At 52.1% G+C, this 22,070-nt stretch overlaps 2 protein-coding genes across 12 annotated transcripts in view; one reads left to right on the top strand and one right to left on the bottom strand.

The window, feature by feature from the left end:
* The window catches only part of CASKIN2 (CASK interacting protein 2), a 38,183-nt gene extending 32,755 nt beyond the window's left edge, over positions 1–5,428 (top strand). For 4 of the 7 annotated variants that reach the window (XM_048324052.1, XM_048324050.1, XM_048324054.1 and 1 more), the window contains 3 exons: positions 148–2,277; positions 2,395–2,713; positions 2,946–5,428. In XM_048324052.1, coding sequence (XP_048180009.1) covers positions 148–2,277; positions 2,395–2,713; positions 2,946–3,042 — 2,546 coding nt within the window. In that variant the 3' untranslated portion in view covers positions 3,043–5,428. Of the gene's footprint in view, positions 1–147; positions 2,714–2,945 lie in introns of all 7 variants that reach the window. The other 3 variants (XM_048324048.1, XM_048324047.1, XM_048324049.1) reach the window with 1 other exon arrangement.
* Positions 5,429–6,128: 700 nt separating this feature from the next.
* The window catches only part of TMEM94 (transmembrane protein 94), a 50,545-nt gene continuing 34,603 nt past the window's right edge, over positions 6,129–22,070 (bottom strand). For all 5 annotated transcript variants that reach the window (XM_048324056.1, XM_048324055.1, XM_048324058.1 and 2 more), the window contains 16 exons: positions 20,839–20,941; positions 19,427–19,644; positions 18,046–18,227; positions 17,707–17,845; positions 16,967–17,082; positions 16,020–16,119; positions 14,501–14,609; positions 13,767–13,956; positions 13,162–13,239; positions 12,690–12,775; positions 12,153–12,234; positions 11,704–11,858; positions 11,339–11,433; positions 10,127–10,220; positions 9,715–9,885; positions 6,129–8,869 (listed from right to left, as the gene is read on the bottom strand). In XM_048324056.1, the coding sequence (XP_048180013.1) occupies positions 8,797–8,869; positions 9,715–9,885; positions 10,127–10,220; positions 11,339–11,433; positions 11,704–11,858; positions 12,153–12,234; positions 12,690–12,775; positions 13,162–13,239; positions 13,767–13,956; positions 14,501–14,609; positions 16,020–16,119; positions 16,967–17,082; positions 17,707–17,845; positions 18,046–18,227; positions 19,427–19,644; positions 20,839–20,941 (1,991 nt within the window). In that variant the 3' untranslated portion in view covers positions 6,129–8,796. The remainder of the gene's footprint in view (positions 8,870–9,714; positions 9,886–10,126; positions 10,221–11,338; positions 11,434–11,703; positions 11,859–12,152; positions 12,235–12,689; positions 12,776–13,161; positions 13,240–13,766; positions 13,957–14,500; positions 14,610–16,019; positions 16,120–16,966; positions 17,083–17,706; positions 17,846–18,045; positions 18,228–19,426; positions 19,645–20,838; positions 20,942–22,070) is intronic.

Below are 22,070 nucleotides of genomic sequence, written 5' to 3'. Positions count from 1 at the left end.
CCAGCAGTAGTTTGTCTCCTCCCATAGGCAGAGTTTGGATAACCCCGAGGCCTTTGCCCCGGTGTGTGACATAACTACTACTCTTTTTGCCAGGAAACAAAGGCCTTGGGGGCTGGAGCTGACCTGATGTCCCTTTCCTTCGTGCAGGCCACCAGAAGAAGATCATGTTGGCTGTCAAGAAGCTCAGAGACCTCCGCAAAAGCCTCAACCAAGCAGAAGCAACTCTGGCAAGACGCAAAGTCCCCGGTTCCCTGGACATTGTCACCATCGAGTCGCTGGAGAATGGGGAGTGCCAGTCCCCACACACACCCAAAATGACAACCTTCCAGGACAGCGAGCTCAGCTACGAGCTCCAGACGGCCATGTCCAACAGCTGCCACGAGACACTCGGCATCAAGAGCAGCCAGGGAATGTCACGGAGCCAGGAGAGCATCGGGGTGCGGTCGCGGGGCTCGGGGCACTCGCAGGACAATGTGCTGTCCCGGCGCCTCTCCAGCCCCTCACAGGAGAGCCTGGGCAGCGGCGAGAGCAGCAGCAGCAGTGGGCAGTCCTGTGCACCCCCCCGCAGCAAGGAGAGCCCGGTCAGCCTGCAGGGCCGGCCCAGCCCTGAGCCCTACGGGAAGCTCCTGTCCCCTGAGGGGCTGAATGGCTTTGCCAATGGCGGCGGGGGCAGCCCTCTCAAGGAGAGGAACCTACCTGAAGGCACGGATCAGTACTCCCGGCCTGTGGCTCAGAAAGGAGCCGGGACTCCAGCAGTCACTCCCTGTACTCCTCCCCAGACTCCCAGCAAGGGAACAGCCCCCTACGTCTTCATGTACCCGCATGTCTCCCTGAAATCCCCAACAGTCCCGTCCGTCCTGGGAGCAGAGCAGCCCAAGGCCCTGGCACACCCATACCCCTCCGTCTCCCCTGGACAGAAGAGCAGCCTGCAGACGTCAGCCCAAAAAGGCTTCTCTTACCTGCACAGCCAGTGCGGCCCCACGGAGCCGCCCACCACAGCCCCCGTGGCCGGGGACCAGCACAACGGGGGCGAAGGCTTGAAGCACAAGAAGCGCTCGCACAGCCTGAACCGCTACGCGCTGTCGGACGGGGAGCACGAGGAGGAGGAGGGGGCCCCCAGCAGCACGCTGGGCTCCTACGCCACGCTGACGCGGCGGCCGGGCCGCAGCCAGATGCCGCGGGCCTGTCTGCAGGCGGATGCCAAGGTGACCCGCAGCCAGTCCTTCGCTATCCGGGCCAAGCGCAAGGGCCCTCCGCCGCCGCCTCCCAAGCGCCTCAGCTCCGTGTCCAGTGCCCTCGCTGCCGAGGCAGATGGTGAGCAGCCCCCCAACCCCGAGCGGCAGCCCGCAGCCCCCCAGGATACAGTTGACACAGGTAACACCCCCAGTGATGCCGGCCGTGGCAGGACAGTGAAGAGCCTGGCAGCTGCGCTGGAGGGAACACCAGATGCAAGTCCATCCAAGCCCCTCCTAGCCCCAAAACCGCTGCACCTGACTCAGGACTGTCTCCCCCGGGCAGATGTGGGTGAGGAGTCCCACAATGGCGGTGACACCAGCAGTGCCACGCTTCCCGATGGCAGCAGGGACCCCTTTGAGAGCGGCAAGCCACGGAGACGGACAGTGAGCGAGCCCAGCGCTCCTATGACAGAGGTGGCTGTGCAGGGTGAGCGGGAGGATGCCTGCTCGGACACAGAGGAGGAGGCCAAGCCGGGGGTGTCCTCTTCATCGTCCCAGAACAGCTCCAGTGAGTGCATCCCCTTTGCAGAAGAAGGCAATTTAACCATCAAACAGCGGCCAAAGCCCAGTGGGCATCCCAAGGCCGACACGGCCGTGCTGGACACAGAGCCTGGTTCCCAGCCAGCAGAGCCCCAGGGGAAGGAGCCAGCAGCCCCCGCTGTGACCAAGGAGCCACCCGTGCTGGAGTTCAACCTCACTGAGTCGGACACGGTGAAGCGCCGGCCGCGCTTCAGGGAGCGGGAGCCGCTGCAGGCGGTGCTGAAGGCGTTCAGCATGGCAGGGCAGGCGGAGGCGGGGGGCACCCCCACACCCCAGTATGCCCAGGCCCAAGCTGTGAGCATAGCGGGCCCCCCAGCACCGGCAGCACGGCCCGCGCCAGCTGGGGATGCCTTTGATGATGATAGTGTGGAGTTCAGGATTGCTGAGATAGAGAAAAGCATCTTGTCGCTGGAGAAAGGGATGAAGAAGGCCCCGAGCCCCACCAAAACCCCCAGCCCCACAGAGCTGGTCGGCACGGCCGTGGTGAGGACACCCACTCCAGGTATGGGGGTTTGTGGAGCTGTCTCCAAGGTGGTGATGGTAGGGCTCCCTCCCATGTCGGCATGGGTGGTGAGGAGGACCTGTGTCACCACCTACCATGAGTCCCCTTCCTTTGCAGATGTCCCTGCCAAGCACACCTCCGTGGCATCCACTAAGCTCGTCTTCTCTGGACCCAAGACCATCTACCAGCAGGTCCTGCAGCCCTCCCGCCACACTGTTGCTCCCTGGGCGGCCACCGAGGCGGTGCCAGATGTGATTGGGTCCCTGCCCACTCCCGGCTCACTGACGCTGGAAACGGGCAGCAAGGTGTCAGCAAAGCCTTTGGCAGCTGCCCCAGGGGCCACCCTGGCCCAGCAGCGGCTGGAGCAGACCAACTCCAGCCTGGCTGCCACACTGCAGGCAGCAGAGAAGAAGATCACAGTGGAGGAGGCAGAAAGGTGAGGGAAGTGCTGGAGCTGGGCCCCTTGAGGGGGGTTGGGAAGGTCCCAGGGTGGGCAGGCGAAGGGCTGTGCATGGGCACGTCATGCCTGCACCACACAGGTCACATGTGCTCAAGCCCAGCTCTCTGTTGAGTTCTTGCTGCTGGGTTGGATCCAGCCTCGCCAAACCTTCCCCATCACCACCTGCAGCCTTTGGGCAGTGCTTTGACTCTCTCCCTTTCCTCCCCAGCCACCCTGGGACTGCGCACTCAGCCAAGAACATCTTGGAAGACATCAGCAACATGTTCGACGACCTGGCCGACCAGCTGGATGCAATGCTGGACTGAGGCTTGCTCCCTCCTTCCCCTCCCTGCCTCTGGCTGCTCCACCAGTGCCCCTCGCGATGGGGAAGAGAGAATCTGGCACCAAGTGGTGCCTGCAGGTCTCTCCAGCCACCTCCCTCCCCGCACTTTGCACTGCGGCTGGGAACACAGCTGCCCTCCTTGCCCACCCCTGGCTCTTGTGTCACACGTGCCAGCGTGGCCTTGGGCTGGTTTCTGAGGGGGTCAGGCATTTCCCACCAGACTGGCAGCAGGAGGAGAGCCCAGAGGGGCTGCACATGCAGTCCTGGAGGCCACGGAGAAGCCCTCGTTCCCTTGCACAGAGCTGAGGAGCCTCCACAAGGGACCTTTCTCTTTCCCTGCTGCATTGTTCAGTCCTGCCTGTTATTATTTATCCCCTGCCAACAATGTGTCACAGGAGAGACCTCCCTGGGCAGCCGCCACCGAGCTGGCGATTCACTGAGCAGCCCCAGCCCTGGCCAGGCCTGACAGCAGCTAAAAGAAGACAGGGCTTGTCGCAATTTGGCAGCTTGCGGAGCGAGGAGGAACCTTTCTGCTTTATTTGCCGCTTTTCCAAACGCGTCAGCGTCAGCCAGCGTGAAATCCAAGTGGATCGAAATCCCTCCAGTGGGACCCACAGACCCCTCGAGATGGGGCTGGCACAGCCCGCGGAGCAGCGGATGCTCCGCCACAGCCCTGCCGGACATGGGAGCCTTCCTGCCCCTTCCCAGAGTGATGAGGATGGTGATGGCAATGCCAAAAACCTGGGAATTTGGGCCAGTCTGTCTGGATCGTGCTGCTCAATGGAGTTTGCCCCCTGCCAGCACTGTGCCTACGCAAACTCCCACCCTGGTCCTTCCAGAGTGAAGCAGCAGCATGATTAATGCTTTCAAAATTTTTTTCTCCCCTCCCTTATCCCTTTTTTTTTGGGAGAAAACAGTCTCTTTTCCCAGTGCCCCTCCTGTGAGGAGCTGCTGGCACAAACCCCGCCGTGAGCATTGTTCAACAGTAGCAGCGTTTGGGACGTGATCCTTCCCCGCGGCTGTGCAGCCCAGCGGGGGAGCTGACCCCGGATGCACCGGGGGAATTCGGCTCGGGAGCAGCTCCCGCGCGCTGGATGCGGCCGCAGCCCGTGGCTGCAGCGGGGGAACGGCAGCGAGAGCTGCCTGCATCCAGGCGGGAGGAGCGGCTGCATCGCTCCGAGACACATTTCTCTCGCAGGGGCTGCTCAGTAGTGCATGGCTAAATATGTCCAAGAGCCCCGAACTTGGCTCGCGCTCGGCATGCCAAGCAAATGAAAGCATCGGAGCACCAGAAGGGAACCGAAGATTGTGCTGAAGTGCCATTTGCTACAAGAATTCCAAACAAAGGGAAAGAAAAATCCACATCTTTTCCTTTAAAAAAAAAAAAAAAAAATCACCAGTGCAAAACCAAACTGGAGAGGGAGAAGGTGGCTGAGAAGGCAGTTGCTTCCCAATCCTGTTGGGAGTTTGTGGCTGGACTGGAGTGTTTGCAGCCCCTTGTGCTGTTGCATGGGAAGGAGAGCAAAGCCCACCTGAACATTCCTGAGGGTCTCTGCGCCCGAGGGCAGCTGAGCTGCAGGCAAGAGGTGCCAGCCCAGCTTCTGGGCTAAAAAGCAAAGACAGAAAGCCCTGAAAAAACCTAAAATCCTATCGTTGGCCAGGACTTGAGGTCAGTGTGAGGCGGGTAAGACACTTCTTCCCTGGCTCTGATTTCTGTTCCACACTGAGTGTATCCACTGTCCGTGTCTGAGTGCCACGTCATGAACATGATGTTTTCAAACAGCTACAACCAGTGGCACTTTATCAAGAGGTTCACAGAAACCTTTTAAAACTGATTTTTACTCTCATGAGTCAACCTGGGACAAACCCAGGTTGGTTTTTTTTTCCAATGTTGATAAACTGTAAATGTTTTTTTTTTAAAGGCCAATGTATATATTTTAAATGTGATTTATTATATATATTTACTAACCAGAACTGCAAGTCTTGGGTCAGGGATAATAGGACACTGGGGTGGAGCTGCCGCTGTCTGAGCCACCTGAGGGCAGCACAACGCTGCTCTCATTGTCAATAAGGGAATTAAACATTTGATTTTGCAGAAGAATGCCTATTTTTTGAGCTCTAGATCTCTATTTTGAAGCTACTGTATGGTGTGTAAGTTATGTACACTGCAACTGGGACTTACTGACCCCAGCTGCACCTGCTCCGTGCAGCGAGACAGTGAGGGGAAAAAATAGCCCATGTAATCACCAGACTGACAACAGATTTTAAACCATCTGCTCTGTTTGTGTTAATCATGTGTTTTGTTTTCCACTAACATCCATTAAGACTAAATTCTATTAAACAGTGGGGCATATTTTACCCTTTTGATAGTTTTGCCTAGTTGTGTCCTTTGTGTCAAATGGCACAAGCTTGTTTCCTACTGCTTGAAGCCCATCAAGGATCAGCTTTATCCTGTCCCTTGAGTGCTCCAGGGTTCCTCAGATCATCTCCCCTGGTGAGTCCCAGTCACCTCCAGTGAGGTTAATGTTCAGTGTGAGTCTCGCCACCACGGCAGTAACGTGGTGACAGCACTGGTGTCGCAGTGCCCAGCTCTGCCCATGTGACACCTCCACTATCCCCCTGTGCCAGGCAGAGCATTCCCCCCTCCTCCTGCCTGCTCAGAGTGCGGCCACTGTCACCCCAGGGCCTGCTTTGGTCAGGACAAGCAGCCCAGGCCTCCTTATCCCACCACTGCTTGTCTCCAGTGCTCCCAGTGCCTCTTCAGCTCACCCTGACCTTTCATCCATCCTGAGGGATTCAAACTGTGCCACCAGTCTCAACTGAAGCAGTGCCTGGAATCCAGGAAACCACCACGTAAGCAAACTTATTCTGTAGGAAGAGGCCTTCAGAGATGGACAGATTTGCCCAAAGCTGAACAGAAACTGGGAAAAAGGCCAGAACTGGATCCCAGGAGCATCAAGCTCTCAGGCTGTGTCCCTACAATAGAAAAATCACACCCTGTGACCCCAGCAGCCACAGACATTTTTACCTCCTTGCTTTGTTGGGTGCAAACTTGTTCCCACTCTTGGGTGTGTTATCCAAGACAATCATTTATTGCCATTCATATACTGGATGCTTGTGGGTCTGGGTTTGTTTCTTTTTTTTCTTTTTTATACAATTTACAAGTTTTAATACAAATGAAATATTTTTACATACATCCCAAAAATTTAATATAAAATATACAGCATTTAAAAACATTTTGATGTAGGAAATTTCCTTCTGAAGCCGTACACCCTGACCCTTGGACACTTCAATGGCTGAGGGAAGGGTGGCACTGGCAAGACCATCCAAAAGGTTCCATTCATACACTTTAGCTCCCTCCAAGTCTAGCAGGGGAAGGAGGATGCAGGAAAATAAACATTTGTGATCACCCAGAGGAGGAAACCTTGAAGGTGCCTCCTCCAGCAGAAGGTGTGGCCAGCAGGAAGCCCTGGAATCTGCTGCCTTTTATCACCTACAACAGTTCATGGCACAGGGCAAGAGCTGAGGTCTGGGTGGGGAGAAAGTTGGGACAGCAGTGAGCAGCCCTGTGCTGCCTCTGACTGCAGCTCAGCTCTGTCACAGAGGAGATCATATCCCACTTGTGATCCAACCCTGGCATCAGGAAGGAAAGCTGATTTCTCAGGGGCCAGGTGTCACAGATCTGGAGCTGGCATTTAGTGCCAGTGAAAGGCGGCAGCCTGTTCTCCCTGAGCCCTGCAGGTGCCAGGGGAGTGAGGGCACAGTCCAGCCTGGCTGGCAAAGCTGGGCAGACGCTGCTGTGGTGCAGGGGAGCAGCCCTGTGCTTCCCCAGGGAGCTGCTGGCTCCCTATCCCATGCAATCCTGCCAGCACGGGATCTCCCCAGCTGCAGGAACTGGGTTCAGGGCTTGGAACACCCCCAGCTGCCCCCCTCCAGCATCCTCAGTGTGTCCCCAGAGTTCAGGGGTTGGCTGTACCCAGCTCTGCTCCTCTACCAGCCCCACAGCAGGGTGAGAGTATTGCTTAGAGACACTCAGACGTGTCCGTGCTCTCTGGTTATGCTGAAAAGTGAGGAAGACGAGGTGGAGCAGCAGAGCAGAGCTTGGGGGTTCCAGCCAGCTCCCTGCCTGCCCAGGAGGGACTAGCTGCCAATTGTTAATCTCAGCTACCAAAGGGGAAGTAACAGCCAAATATTGTAGTGTTAATGTTGGGACCAAAAACAGGGCTAGGATTTACCAGTCAGTGTTTAGAACTAGAGTCAACATCTCCATGAGCTGCAAATATTCTGGCAGCCAAGCCTGTGTGCTCGCTCCTGCGTGGCCCTTGGCTGTCAGCCCACAAGGGCACCAGTGCTCCCAGTACAGACAGGGTCTGGTCAGAGCTCAGGAGCTTGTGTGCTGCACTGGGGCAGATGATAGCTGGCTGCAGCCCTCAGGGGAGGGTCTCTCCAGGCAAAGGAAGAGACCTCCAGAAAAACATTGAGCAGATGTTGCCCATGGAGGCTGTGGCAATCCCTGGAATTGTTAAAGGTCAGGTTGGACAGGGCTTGGAGCAACCTGGGATAGAGGAAGGTGTCCCTGCCCATGGCAGGGGGTGGAATGAGATAAGCTTTAAGGCCCCTTCCAACCCAAACCATTCTGTGGTTCTGTGTGAAGGCATTAGCACAGAGGGGAGAGACTTCCCAGCACTATCACAGACAGATATGATTGGGGGGGTTCCCTGTGCCTTGGAGAGCAAGTACTGGATGCAGCACAATCCTGGGATTGGGAAAGGAGCCATTCACCAGCTCTGTATTAGTCACAACTGCAAGTTGCAGATATCCTGCCTGGAAAGACATCCCCTCTATCTAGGGTGGGATAGGCAGGGCTCAGGCTTTATCTGGAGCTGTGGCTCTCTCAAGCAGGCACATTACTGAAGCAGAACAGCAATTCGGATCACAAGCAGGAGAACAGCTATAAAACCTCTCTGGGGGTTGTTAAAGAAGATAAAAGCTGGTTCAACAGGGCTACAGGAAGTTGAGCCATGCTGGCTCCCTGCAGGCAGGCAGAGCTGCCCTCCCTCTGCACCAGACCAGAGGATCACAGGCAGCTTTTCCCAAAGCCCTGTCTCATCCCTCTTCCGACACAGCCAGCACAAAGCTGTGACAACGACACTAGAGGGCAGGGCTGGCTCAGCCCGGCTGTCCAGAGACCCTCTCCACTGTCCCGTAGGGAATGTGAGCTCCCAGCACTCCTGGGACTGCAAGAGGGATGGCTCCTTTGCCCCGGGACACAGGGCAGGGAGGCGGGGAGGGCATGCACAGGCACGCACACACGGAGGGCAGGCAGAGATGGAAAACAAAACGGGTTTCAATAGAGATCTCCTGCTTCAGCAGCCCTACTGGTTCCAGATTCTCCTGACAGGCCCAGGAAACCCATCTGCTCACAAAGAGGAAAGGAGTCGCTTCGTTTTAGCATCACCATGATACTAACAAATACCTCTAGCAATAAATAAATAAAGGAGGAGCAGCCAGAACAGGCACCAGAGCTTGCAGGCTCCCGTGAGGGTACCTGGCAGGCTGGGGAGGGGCTGCATACCTGTGGGGGGATCCCTGCCTGGGGCCTGGGAAGGTGCAGATGTAGTTTTGCCAGGAGGCTGTCAGGTTTGCATGTGTGAGGGAAAACTCCCTGAGCCTTTGGTGCAGCCACTCTCCTGGTGGCTGTTTGGCCCTGGCTCCAGGGAACTTGAGCTGGGTGCTTTTAAAATGGCGAATTCATCCCCAACTTGGTTTCAAACTGCAACTTCTGCCTCTTTTGGTAACGGACACGGACCCTGGAGAAGAAAGAAGAGAGTCAGTATGTGGAGGGGTGAAAGGCAAAACTGCCCCACTGCCACTCCTGAGCTGCCAGTCCCAAGAAGCAGGGAAGCCCCTGGCCTGGTCCCTATGGTAGCCTGGGAGGGGAATCAAATCCAGAGAGCAACCCATGGTCTCAGTCCTACCCCATCCAGCTAAATCCCATCTCCAGGGACACCAGACACAGCATAGAAAGGTCCAGAAACCCTTCCCGGGAACTGAGATGGTGTCTCTATCCCCATCAGGGTTCCCTGTAATCCCTGCTGCTTTTCCTCCCCAGCCCATTTCCTGAATCAATGTTCATTAGCTCCGGCTAATGACTCCCAGCTCCGGCTGCTCCCCGTGCAGGGAAGAACAGCCAGTCACTCTGCCTGCTACTCATTCTTGGCTTCAGCCACTTCCCGTGAAAACGAGTCTCACAGTCCAGGCTCTGTGTGAAGGCACATTTCCTCTGCTGTGATTCAATGCCTCTCTGTCCTCATGGGACAAGATGGAGAGAACAGCCCTCCCCAATTCCATACTTGTGTTGCACAGACCTTGGCTGCCTCCCTCCCTTTGGTTTGAGATAAGGAAATTTTGTTCTCCCTTCCTGCTCCCAATCACTGCCACTGCCCTTCTCTGACCCTCCTTCCTCCCCTGCGCTTCCTCCCTGGGAGGTGGAACATGGGCCTGCACACAATAGCCAGGTGATTTACACAATGCAATCAGCTCTTCCTTTTTGTTCCCCACCCTGTTCCCTGGGCATCATTATTTTTTGCAGCTCAAGGCCAGGCTGGAAGGAGGCTCCAGCCCTTTCTCCCCGTCCTCCCTTCAACCCCCATACCTGATTTCATGCAGCTTGACTATCTCATTGATAATAACCACAAGGACCAAGGAAAGAAAACCCAGGAGCCATGAGACCGGAGAGATGGAGACGTGGTTAAATGTCAAAGAAGAATTGAGGTTTTCCCAGAGTTTCAGGTCCAGCACAGTCTGTGCCACTTGCCCCAGCAATCTAAGATTAAAAACAGACAGAGCAAATCTCAGCAGACCTGACAAGCTTCCCAGGATCTGCAGATCAGAGTTCAGGCCCAGATGAAATGCTCACAACAGAGACCCTTCACCAGTTCAGCAGTGGAGATCAATCGCCATGTACTTTATTCTCCTCAGCACCAGCAAAGTGGTGCTGGAGTGGGCCTGGAGACCTCCTTGCTCCAGCACCCTGGAACACCTCTCCAGGGCCCGGGGGTACTTACACAACAGCCACAGTGAGCGTCCACCACCGGTTGGAGAGGGGGCTCTTCTTCCACAGGGGCTTGGTGCGATGGACGTGGGTGATGGATATGAACACTGCAGGGAAAAGGGGATTATTTAGCATCACACACAGATACAGCACTTTACAAGGTACATCAACACCTGTTACTCCTAAGGGATATGAGGTTCACGTCCCTGGAAGCAACCTTCCATTCAAGGCTCTTTCAGACCAGGCTCCTCACAGCAATGCCAAGTCCCTGGAATGCAGGTGGGGGAAGGGCAGGGGTTGTACTGCACACAGTTATTCACTGTTGGGAGGTCGGTTCACAGCCTGAGAAGCTAAAATAGAGCAGGGAAAGGCCCAGGTCTGGGGAGTGGGACAAGGGTGGGTGTGCTCTTGTTCCAGGGCTGCACCAAAGGAAAGCTCCAGCCCAGAGGGAGATTTAGCCAGAGACCCAGAGCTGTCTGCATTTGCTCAGCTTTCACTTGGGCTCCTCCAAACAGCTGCCAGGCAAAGCACCCCTGCCTTGCCTTAGTGGTCTGAGGGACACAAAAGTACTGCAACCCCCCCCCCCTCCAAAGCTGGAGATCAAATCAGGAAGCACTTCCATTGGACTGGACACCTGCACATCTCAACACACAATGCTCTGCCCAGCACCACGGACATGAGGGACAGGGAGCAGAGACCCTTTAGGGTTCCCAGGGAGCAACTGGACCTACTCTGCCAGGCAATGGGTGCAGGTGATGAAGGTCAGCCAGGAGCTGGCTGCACACCCCTCCAGAGGGTTTAAAAAGGCTTCCAGGTCTCAAACAGTCACAGCTGCACCAGTGCCCTTTGGAGGAAGGCAATGGGGTACTTCACAAAATAGCAGCAGGGATATAAACACTTTTGAGGCAGGGAACATTTTTGGAGAGCTACAGGTGCTGCTACTAACTTTCAAGAAGGCAAAAGGGATTTGGCTCTCCTGGTGAGACTGGACAGAACCAGCACTTCACCAAGCTGGTAGGAAGCAGAATCAGTTCTGAGAACGTTGTCTTTAATCTGCCAGGGCAATGTTTAGTGAGACAGGGGAATTTGTGCCTGTGCTGTGAGGCCACTGCAGTGTCAGCTTCTATCAGGGAGTTTGTGCTCTGGCATAGGGGGCACAGAAAGAGACAGAGGATGCAAGTTTTTCCCCAGAGCAGGGAATGGGGTTCTGGGAACAGGGACTTACCTGTGTGTAAAACAATCAGGCCAGCTGTGAGCTTCTGGGCTACCAGGAGAGCATTGGAAAATGTCCCAAACCAGTCAGGAGCACCATCAGCATTGCTAGTGAATGAGAGGACACAGGAAAGAAGTCAGCAGAGGGCACTTAACTGTCTGACCTGTTTCTACCAACAGCTGAGGAATCTGTGTGAGCTCAGGCTGTCCTGGTACAGGACATCATCAGCAGGCACTGATGTAGCTGTCAGGGCTACAGGGAGAGCACTTAGCCCTGGGGGGTCATGGAAGAGGCTGAAGCTTGTTAGAGGACTGGAATCAGTTCTCCTTGGAAAGGGCAAGAGCAGTAGGATGTGTGTGCCAGGCCCAGTTCCTCACCTGTGCAGCATGATGGAGGAGCAGGCTGTGAGGTTGAGGCTGGTGGTGTTCACCCCTTTGCAGGACTCATGCAGGGTGAACCCGAAGCAGATGAGGCAGGAGCAGATGGTCAGGCTGAATTTCAGCAGGAAGCAGAGCAGGAAGTAGTGCTGAGTCTGTGAATAAGGGAAAGGAAGGAGGATGACATAGGCATGTCACTGGTACAACCTCCTCCCCGTGAACCATCAGAGAATCAGTGGCTGCAAAAGACAAGCTGTAGTACAGATGAGATGCTGCACTGAGGATCTGCCCTCTGGGCATGCTGGAACAGGGAATTCCCTTCCTGGCTCATGCCATGGATCAATTTACTGAGAGAGCCAGGAAGGCACAGGGCCTCAGCTATGCATAGACACTGGGACAAAGCAGAAGAGAAAAATGAGTGGACAATTTAAATCTGAGGGGCCACCTACCTTCTTGGGGATGGAAGTCAAGTTTTTTCCTGTTGCCATGGTCATGATGGAGCTGTGGGGAGGCTTGCCCAGGAGCGAGATACTGGAGAAAGGCAAGTTAAGTGTCTCAGTAACGTGTTCAGGCACCAGAGATATTGTGCTTTTATCTGTGTCTAACATTTGAACCCAAATAACCTACTCCGACTGCTTGAAGCATTGGCACTTATCTTTACATATGTTGTAAAAAGTGCTATTCATGGCAGGTGCAGACAGAGAGAGAAGTGACCTCCAAATATATGAGAGAGACAAAACCACCTGTGCTACCCTGACCTCCACCTGACACCCCAGACTCTCCATAACACAAGGCAAGGGTTAACACAGCAGCTCCTGTCACTGTTTCCAAGCACCTTGTCAAAGCAGGTGCTTGGAATAATCCTTGCAGCCTTCTTAGCATGCTGTGGGTGGTCAGCTTTCTTTTAGCATGGACACAGTGAGGCTGAGAGACCGGTCTGTGCATCCTGTGCAGGGTGGGAGGAGATTCCACCCTGACAGACTCACCTGAGCAGTGGGTAGCAGAAACAGGAGAGCCACACGATGTCTGTGGTACTGAGGATGGGTGGCAGCTGCACCAGGCAGGAGAGGAACTGGACAGAAACAACCCAGAGTGAAGAGCATGAGCAGTGCTAGGACACACTTGTTACCCAAAATGCTGCTGTCTTCCCCCAAAACACTGGGATGAGCTGGTAACTGGACTGCCACTGCACAGCCCCTCCATATGTTCCCATGGTAGGAGCTGCAGGGGATGCTTGTCTCCAGGGAAAAAGTGTTTGAAAGCAAATGTAGGAGGGTCAGGGAGCAGAGGCAGTGCAGGCTGAGATCACATCCATCTGTAACTTCCCCAAATGCGCTGTGTAAACCTGACTGAAGGCCACGTTCCTCTCTCGAGGCTGCCCCACTGCAGCCAACCAAATCCACGTGAGCCCTCCTGTGCTCTGAGTTAAACACTGTCCCCAGCCAGGCCAGGACTCACCTGAATGACAACCAAGGTCAGCTGGCACTGCAGCAGGAAGAGGAAACACTTGCGGATCCCATACGTTGCATGCCTGGCCTGGAAGGAAGCACAAGCCCTCAGAGCCCTGCTGGGAGCAGCTGCCAGCCAAGAGCAGTTATTGGCAGGCAGGGGCAGAACATGTGGCCTGCAGGGGAAGTGGGAGGGGAGAAGATCTGGACCCAATGAAAGCAAAAAGGGAAGGTCTCTTGCCTACATGGAGAGGTTCTGAAGGAAAGGTAGAATTTAGCCAAGGGGTAAGTTTGTTTAAACTCTTGGCTTTTCTGGGGTTACACTTCTCCCTAACACTGCATTGTTGTCTGGCTAGGGATCTCTGCAAAATTATACTTCATCCAGATGAACAATATTCATGTTCTGTTGCCACAAGGCGCTATTCCCAAACCATCCACTACACCTTGGACTAGGAGGGTCAGGCAGGAAGACTTTCCCTGTTGTTCTTCCTGAACAAAGGCCAGGAGACACAAGCAAAGCTCCTGCTAGCAGCACTGTGGGCACCTCAAGCAGAATGCTTGCGGGAGCTCCTGGCTGTGCTCCTTGCAGAGGGGAGAAGGGCTTGCTTGGCTCACCTGCTCTATGAGCCTGATGATGCTGGTGCTCTCCTCCTGGCGGAAGGACATGGAGCAGGGCAGGCTGTTGAGCTGCCCTGAGAGCTGCAGCGGGGTGAGCTCCTCTGAGCCATTGGTCAGGGTGGTGCTGGTGGCATAGCCAAAGGTCTCCCAGGAGCAGCGGGATGGGTAGAGAGGGTCCAGGGCTATGCTGCAAGGACAACACAGGGGTGTTGGTGAAAGGCCTCATCCCAGAGGAGAAACTGTCTCACTGCAGTCCAGCTTGGAAGGTCACACTGTGCTGTGCCATGCTCTGTACACCTTGCTCAGGCAGAGAAGCCTGAGCTATGACATGAATTTAGGATCAATCTCCCTAGACTTTCAGTTATCCACAGAGAAATAACGAACATATTTGGGTTTGTGGCACAAGGTCAACATACTGGCTGATTGAGAGGGGTGTTTCCACTCTTTCACCCAATGGGAAGCATCTGTAATCCACTTGGGGCACAACAGTCCAGCATGCAAGAGAGTTACCTTCCTTTCAGACATGGAAATACCTCTGTGTGTCAAGGGCCCTAAGCAGTCATCCCATCCAATACCCCCAAATCTCCATTATGAAGACAAAAGCAGCTAAAAATGGGCAGAGCAATTGTGAGCATCTCCCTGCACAATGCACAGATGTGGTGTGACCCATGGCTGGGTACTTGCTAAGATCAAGGCAAAGGCAGTTGGAGGATGAATAGACCCTGCCCCACCTGATATCACTTTGCAGGAAGAGGCAACTGTTCCGAAGGTTGGCAGAGCTTCCCAGGCAGCAGGTCACCTCCCCGTACTCCTGCATGATCTTGATCATCTCACACATGGCTGCAGAGGGACAGAAGGAGCAATAGTGTGTTATGTCATTATGCACCCAAAAATGCAGTGTTCCACACCCTTTCCAATCTGGATAACTAACAGATCTTTTAAAACTGCCCCAACTGATACTTGCCAGTCATGTACAGGGAGATCCACAGCAAAAGCATACAATTAGACAGTTAATGAACTGCAGGCCAGGTGCTCTGTATACCTGCCACTGCAGGAACTGAGCTGTGGTTCAGAGAACTGTGACCCAGAGATTTGCATTTTTCAGACCAGAGCTGTAGGTATAACCTGGGTGCATGAAACAGCTTCAGCATCAAAGGGTCTTGTTAGAAAACAGCAGAAATGAAATAAACCTGAAGCATTCAAACTGAAAATAAATAGTGTTTCAAACTCTGCTCAGCAGCACATCACTAGTGTTGCTGCAAGTGTAAAGGAGTAGAGTAACAAACCACTCCAAAAGCAGTGCCACACTCAGCCACTGTTCCTGCTCTCCCACCCACCACCACCTCTACCCTTTATCAATATGTTTATCAACATCCCTGGGGCCTCTAAGTCAAAGCTGGTGTTTGATCTGATTTTAGTTCTGTAGCTCTATGCACAGTGCTCTCTCTGTGTGTACATGGATTTTCTAGAATGCTCCAGACAAAAATCCCCAAGCCTCCCCTCTGCAGACTCCCTTGTTAACACTTTCACTAAATGCCTGGTGCACAGACCTGCAGCACAGTGATGGGTTGGGTCAGGTGGGGAGCTGCCACTTCTGTCAAAGAGAGAGCGAGGAAATTTGGGCACTAAGTGTGAAGGCAGACTGGACCGTGATTGAGATGCTGCAAACTGTGACCAGAGGTACTAAAATGCCAAATCATAATGATGCTTCACACTTTTACTGGAGACTTGGCAGGTATTAGCCTGCTGAGCACTCAGCCCCTTTCTTAGATAAAATAATACCTCAGAGAGAGAGAGAGAGAGAGAGGGAGAAATTTTGTCCTTTCTGTTTTTTGCAATCAAAACCTGCAAAGCAGCAGAAGGTGTTAACAGCAACTGCCAAGGGAAAATTCTTCTGGGAAGTGATTTCTGAGTTATATAACAGCTGTGAGCAGAGATCAAAGTCTCTTGGTACACTGATAACACTTATTTAATGAAGGGCAGTAGCATTTTGGATGTTTACTTTTGTGTCTCTTACGAATGCAAATTGAAAGGAGTGGTTCTCAGCCCAATTCAGTAGCTGGGCAACAGCTGCACTAAAATTAAGTTAACACCTGGTTCCCCACAGGTAGCAACAGAGGGTAATTAATATCAATATGACCTAGATTTCTGGAATGTATCCCCTTCCCTTCACCCATGTCTACTCTTGGATGAGCCAGACCAAGAAGCTGGGGAAGGAATTAATGGACAGGAGCAGGAAAGGCCACTTACTCTCCGGGGTGCAGTCTGTGAACAGGGGCACCAGCAAAGGCACGTTGTCAATGTTCTGCAGGTGAGGTCTCACCTGGTGGATTCCCCGGGGAAGTTTGGCCTGAAAAAGAGAAAGGACAGATAAGGCAGGGAGTATGAGGGAGAGGCATTTCAGAGGGAACTGCTGAAATGAGAATGATGATTCCTAGAATTATGCAAATACATGTTCCTGCAGACAGAACTGGCTTTCCTGAGCCATTGTCAAAAGTTTTCTGATGAAGTTCTACATTGACCTGCCAAGCTGCCTGTGCTTGCCCTCAGGGTTTGTAAGGTCAGTGAGACAAACCTGTGCTCAAGGATTTCTAAGGACTTCTTGCCTGTGTGGAGAGTCTAGTCAGACACATCTGCTGTCTCCCAGCAACTGGATCTATTTCAATTGCAGCCACATCAACCTGCAGCAATGCAAGAAGGGTTCTTGCCTTCTAAAACCAGGCCTAATAGATTTTTTTTTAATCTGTATCTCTGATATTCCTGTAATCTCTGCTGAGCATGTGTGAGGTCTTTATAAAGCAGGAACACAGGTCTCACACTCTCACCACTGGGAAGCACCAGTCTGTGGGTCACAGCTGGAGGACAGTGCTTCTTCTGTCTGCATGGAAAGTGGGGATGTTCCCACACCCTGCCCAGCCCATGGGACCCAGAGGAACTGAGATGCAGCTCTCAAGGTTACCCCATGTGTAGTAGCCTCCAGCTCTCCAAAGCAAAGAGCTGTTCAGCAAAAGAAACTAACTAAGAGAACCCCAGATTTCCCAGGCTCTAAATAACCAAGCTGGAAGAGAGTGAGGGAAATCAGGAGACCCAACACAAACCAGTGAATCTGCTTCGAAGAGGAATTCCCTCTGGGATTAATGAGGTGACACTCCTGACCATGACAACAGTACAAGGTGTACAAGGAAAGGGGCCCTCACCCTGTTGCAGTCCTCCAGGAAGCTGGGGATATCACTGTCTGTTGGCTGAAAGCTGATGAGATCCGAGTGCCCTTCCTCTTCCATCAGAAGAAGCCCCTCCACATCATCTCGAGAAACTGGAGCAGAGAGAAGCAGCATAAACAATAATCACAAACCTGCCTCTGCCACCCCTGTGCCACCCACGTGGGACATGCACGTGGCGCTGCAGAAGCCAGGAAACGTGAGGCCTGATTTTCTGGGTTAGCAACACTCAGATCTCCCACTCAGTCATCTAAAATGCAGTATTTTTAGATGACTAATCTGTTCAGAGGTAGATATGGGAGCCTAGTCTCTGCTCTTTTGAGACATGATACTTTATCTGTTCTGCTGTCCTTCTAGGGGAAGAGAATAAAGAAATCCCAGCTGAAGTAAGAAAAAAAAGAGTAATGCACAGGCAAGGGACCTTCACTGGATTGACCAGGGTCCCAGCAAGAACCAGAAGCACTCTTGAGGACCTAAATTCATGGCAGCTGGTGCACAGAAGGATGTCTGTTTCCAAAAACTTGGTACTGGCTGGCTGAAAAGGCTATAAATGTAAAGTGCTGTCGCTTACACACACATGCACCTGAGGCCCATCCAGTTTTGTGCTCAAAGCTCTGATGGATCAGGTGTCAGGTGTGGACGCGGCAACCTATGAATGGGTTTAAAAGAACCACCCAGGAAACACATGGCATTCAGAGTGGCCAAGGCACAGTTCTCACCCTGGTGGAGGTCATCGTGCAGAGAGCCAGCATGGCTGGGGCTGGAGGGGGGGATCTCTGAGCCAGGCACATCACCATTGGGTGTTAAGGATATGTGGCAATTCCAGCCAGTCTCCAGACCCATTTTCTCAGCAAACACCTGTGGGTGAGCAGACAAAGTGTTTTAGGGTGGCTGCCCAGGCCAGAGCACTGCAGACTGATGCCATACTGGAGCACAGGTACCTTCTGGACTCATTAGTGGGCTGAATCAGATTAACCTTAGATTGCTCTGGAGCTAAACTCTCCAGTCAGACAACGAGGGGCCACGCAAGGTCAGGGGGTTCAGCAAAGACAGCTTACCTTGCTTTTGAGCTCATCTTCCAGGGAGAAGTAGACAAAACGAATGCAGGCATTGACCAATCCATCAATGAGGCGGACAATGTCAAGGCGGGCCTGATACTGAGATGAGACCATTCCCATGAAGATCTGTCCACTCAGAGCCTGGATACAGTCTTCCTTCTCCATCACTTCCCCAATCCCTTCTTCAGGCATGCAAACAACACGCAATCACATTGACACAAGAGGGGCCACGTGTGCACCAGACAAAGGACACGAGGTAGGGAGGCCACCAAGGTGACACCCAAGGACATGGTATCCACACACAGAAACATGCAGGAACACAAACACAGGAGGAAAGATGAAGAGACATCCATTTGTCCCAGCATACCCAGTCACAGCAGCGGTTTCAGAACATCCCCACACACAAGACCAAGAACACAAGTGGGAAACAGCAAGCGTGGAAAGGAAAAAGATAAAAGGCAGGGATCAGTCACAAGGAATTTGGGTAGAAAGGTCAAGGATGTGTGCTGCATAATGTTCACATGTGCATTTTAAACACATCCTACTGTGCCTAAACAACATGGTGAATCTAGCTGAGGCACAGTGGCATCAGAGCACGAGGGGCTGATGCAAAGGAATTGAATCATGTTCCCTGCAGACACTTCCAAAGAGCCTCCAAAGGCTCTTTCACAGGGTTCCTTCACCATCACCACATCAGCCTGTGGTGAATGGGGGCTGGATGCAGCATGAAGGACAAAAAAATAAAACACTTCACACAGTTGCAAGGCTTGCCACAGGTGGGACTCAAAAGTGTTCTGAAAACAGTCACAACTGTCCCCAGCTGCTGGAAACCCCGCTAGTCACATTTTACAGGATGGGAGACCAAGGCAGAAAGAGATTAAGACTGGTTTTCCAAAGAGCCTCCTGGATTTATGTAATGGTACGTGCTTCTTTCTCAGTTTCCACTGCTGTTCTGAAGGACATGTACAGCACACTAGTGGAAACAGTTCCTTCACTACAGCAATAAAATCCACCAAGGGATAATAGTGGCATAGCACCACAAATTTCATTCCTTTGAAAAGCCATGTGATTTCCATAAAATCAGACAAATAGTAAATCAAGTACTGAAACACCCAGAAGTCTTGACTCTCAGTAGCCCACTTTAGAAACAGACTTCCCACAAGGAGAATTTCTCTGCAAGCTTCAATAACTTAACTAGAAATACCCCTACCAGCTGCCACACCATTATTTCCTCTGAAAACGCATCTACTTCAGAAACCCTTCCTTCCAAATTTCCATCTGCTACTCTGAATAACAACGTTCTTACAGCTCTAGACTGATCTGATCCAGCCCCTGGGCCAGCAGCAGATCTGGTTACAGCCAGGACTGAAGACACACATACCATCCGAGCTCCAGCTGTTCCTCCGGCTGCTCTGTTTGATGGGAGTGGTCCCGGGGAGGTCGCAGCACGTGAAGATCGCGCTCTGCCCCGGCACCTGCACCAGCTCTATGCACTTGCCATTGAGCTGGGAGGACAAGGCACAGTGCATTGGCTTGTATGCAAAGGCAGAGCAGTATCCCGACAGACAGGCTCGCTGGTAGAAATCCAGCACCTTCTTCCTATGTGGAAGAGAGAAAAAACAGGCAAAGTTAGCAAAAATGTGCCATGTTTCTGACAATGTATGCTGTAGTTCCATGTATCTGGAAAAATGTCTTCCTCAAAGAGTGGATAGGAAGTCTGAAGAAGCCTTTCCCTACTGTTTCTGCATTCTCCAAGCTGCAGGCACTGCAGGGCAACAAGAACACATATTCCAACAGGGGCAGTGGTGAATATTTCTGTTTGCTCATCAGATTGATGGGTATGAACATGGAGCTCTTTGAATACACTTATTAATATAATATGCTCTATATGGCTGCCAGATGACTCCAAGGAAGTTCACTGCATGACAGAAGCAGCTTAATTCATCAGACATAATGTATATGTAAGGAGATAAACACCAAGGAGGGAACTGACAACTCTGACAACAGGATCTATGGCAGAGATAGCTGCAGTAGCAGATTTTTCTCCTATCCCCCTTCTGACTCTGGGTCCCAGGAGCTGTATTTAGTCAATACTGAGTCACTGAAATAAGGTAAGGTTCCTTCTCTCAGTTGAATTCACAAAGGTAACAAATTAGACTTTATATCAGATGTTTCATTTGCTTGTAACATGATCAGTATTCTAAAAAAGATCAGTGGGAGTTTTTTCACACCTGAGGATAAGCAGATTTAGAAGAACAATGTGAAAAGTCAGTGAAACCAAACATTACTGGTCTGCTGTGCCAACAGGAACAGCAATTCAGCCTGTAGATGAAAATACACTGACAGCACACACTGTCAGATATTGAAGCAGGACTCCAAGGGTGTGATGCAGTGTGTGGACTGGTTCAGGCACAATTGATCATTTTCCATTTCATGTAAGACAACACATTTTTCTTGAAAAACAACAAAAATTCTCTGCCACCAGCATGACCTGATTATAATTCAGTCCTACTACACAGTACAGTCAGAATCCACTTACAAGAGAACAATATCCCAACAGATACAGTATGAAGTGGCTTGCTCTTACAGTCCAACTGAGTGCTTGTTGCTGTCTAATCTCTTACATTGCTATGATAACAATTAATTACAAGCAGAGATGGCTCCTGTTCATAACCTACTTGAAGCTCTTAAAAAGCTTAACAAGCATCACAAAAAGAATTTTAACAGAGTGACCAGGTTCCCTCTGCATTTCATCTGCAGCTCCTGAATGCCCCAAATGAGAAAGCTGCCCACCTGTCAGAGCCAGAGAGGGGGTAGATATCGGTACCATCCCAAAAGTCAGTGCAGGCCTCAAGGATGATGTCAGCTGTCCCATGAGAAAACATCTGCTCAGTGCCTGAAGTGTAGGAGAACAATGAGTCAGCATCACACATACAGCTCCCAGGAAGGGGATATCACACCAACTGCTCCCTTATTTGTTAAAACATGAGTGTTCCCACAAAATGCTTTGATGCATTCCAGATATCCCCTTTTCCTCTGCTGAAAGTCTTCAGTCTCCACCAAGAAAGTATTCAGGATTGATGATGCACCTGCAGCTGCCCATTGTCTAACTGTGGATTCAAACAAGGCTGTGATAAAATGCGAGCCATGTAGTCCCTTCCTATTCTCCCCTTACCCTGTGTATCAATCCTGCTCCTATAAAGGTGGGATAATATCTTGCTCCTGCATCCCACAGAGCAGAAGAAGAGAAATTCCTTTGTGCCTCTTGTCATGAAAGTACAAATACCAGTGATGAGCCGGGGATCAAAGTCTGCCTACGCTGCAAAGTACATTCAGTTTTAGGCCAGACGTGGAACCGAAGGGTAAGAGCTATTCTTGAATACTTTTCATTCAAGTAGCAGAAGATAATTTGACAGTGTGACCTGCCACATAACAGCCTGTTTCACATTTTCACCCTGAAAATGTGTTAAATCAGGATGGGTCAAAAGTTCAACATAACAGACTCTACAAAAGTAACTCATGTTGTCTTTAGGGAAGAACTGAAAATCAATGGACACCACAGCTCGTCCTGTTTTTCTTTCTCCCCCTCTTTCAGTTTTTAATACAGACTCAAAATCTCTTATTCCCTCTTGTAGACAGAGGTGTTAAAAGGTTTGTCTCAGAGGCGTGTGACATCACTGATGCAGGTCCCAGGCACAGGACACAAGTTCAGGGATGTGGGGCTGCCTCCCCTCCACACCTCCTGCTCCTTCTCATTTGTATTGACCCATTAACATTTCCTGCACGTAGAGTCTCCCTTCCCTCATCCAGCTGCTCTGTGACTTTGCCCCCAACAGCTTCAAAGCTGAGCTAATGAAAAAAAAACCCAAAAAAAAAAACTACTGCCAAGAAAAATGAGCCCAAAGGCTTCTTTGCAGGCATTGTTGCTGACTGCTAATGCTCACACTGGCTGGTGAGATCCAGAGCCAAGAATATCCCCTCAACACAAACCAGGCAGGGACCTTCAGGAACACTGGAGGATTTTC

Source organism: Corvus hawaiiensis, chromosome 19, assembly GCF_020740725.1.
Source record: "Corvus hawaiiensis isolate bCorHaw1 chromosome 19, bCorHaw1.pri.cur, whole genome shotgun sequence".
NCBI lineage: Eukaryota > Metazoa > Chordata > Aves > Passeriformes > Corvidae > Corvus > Corvus hawaiiensis.
This window is presented reverse-complemented; position numbering and strand designations above follow the sequence as displayed.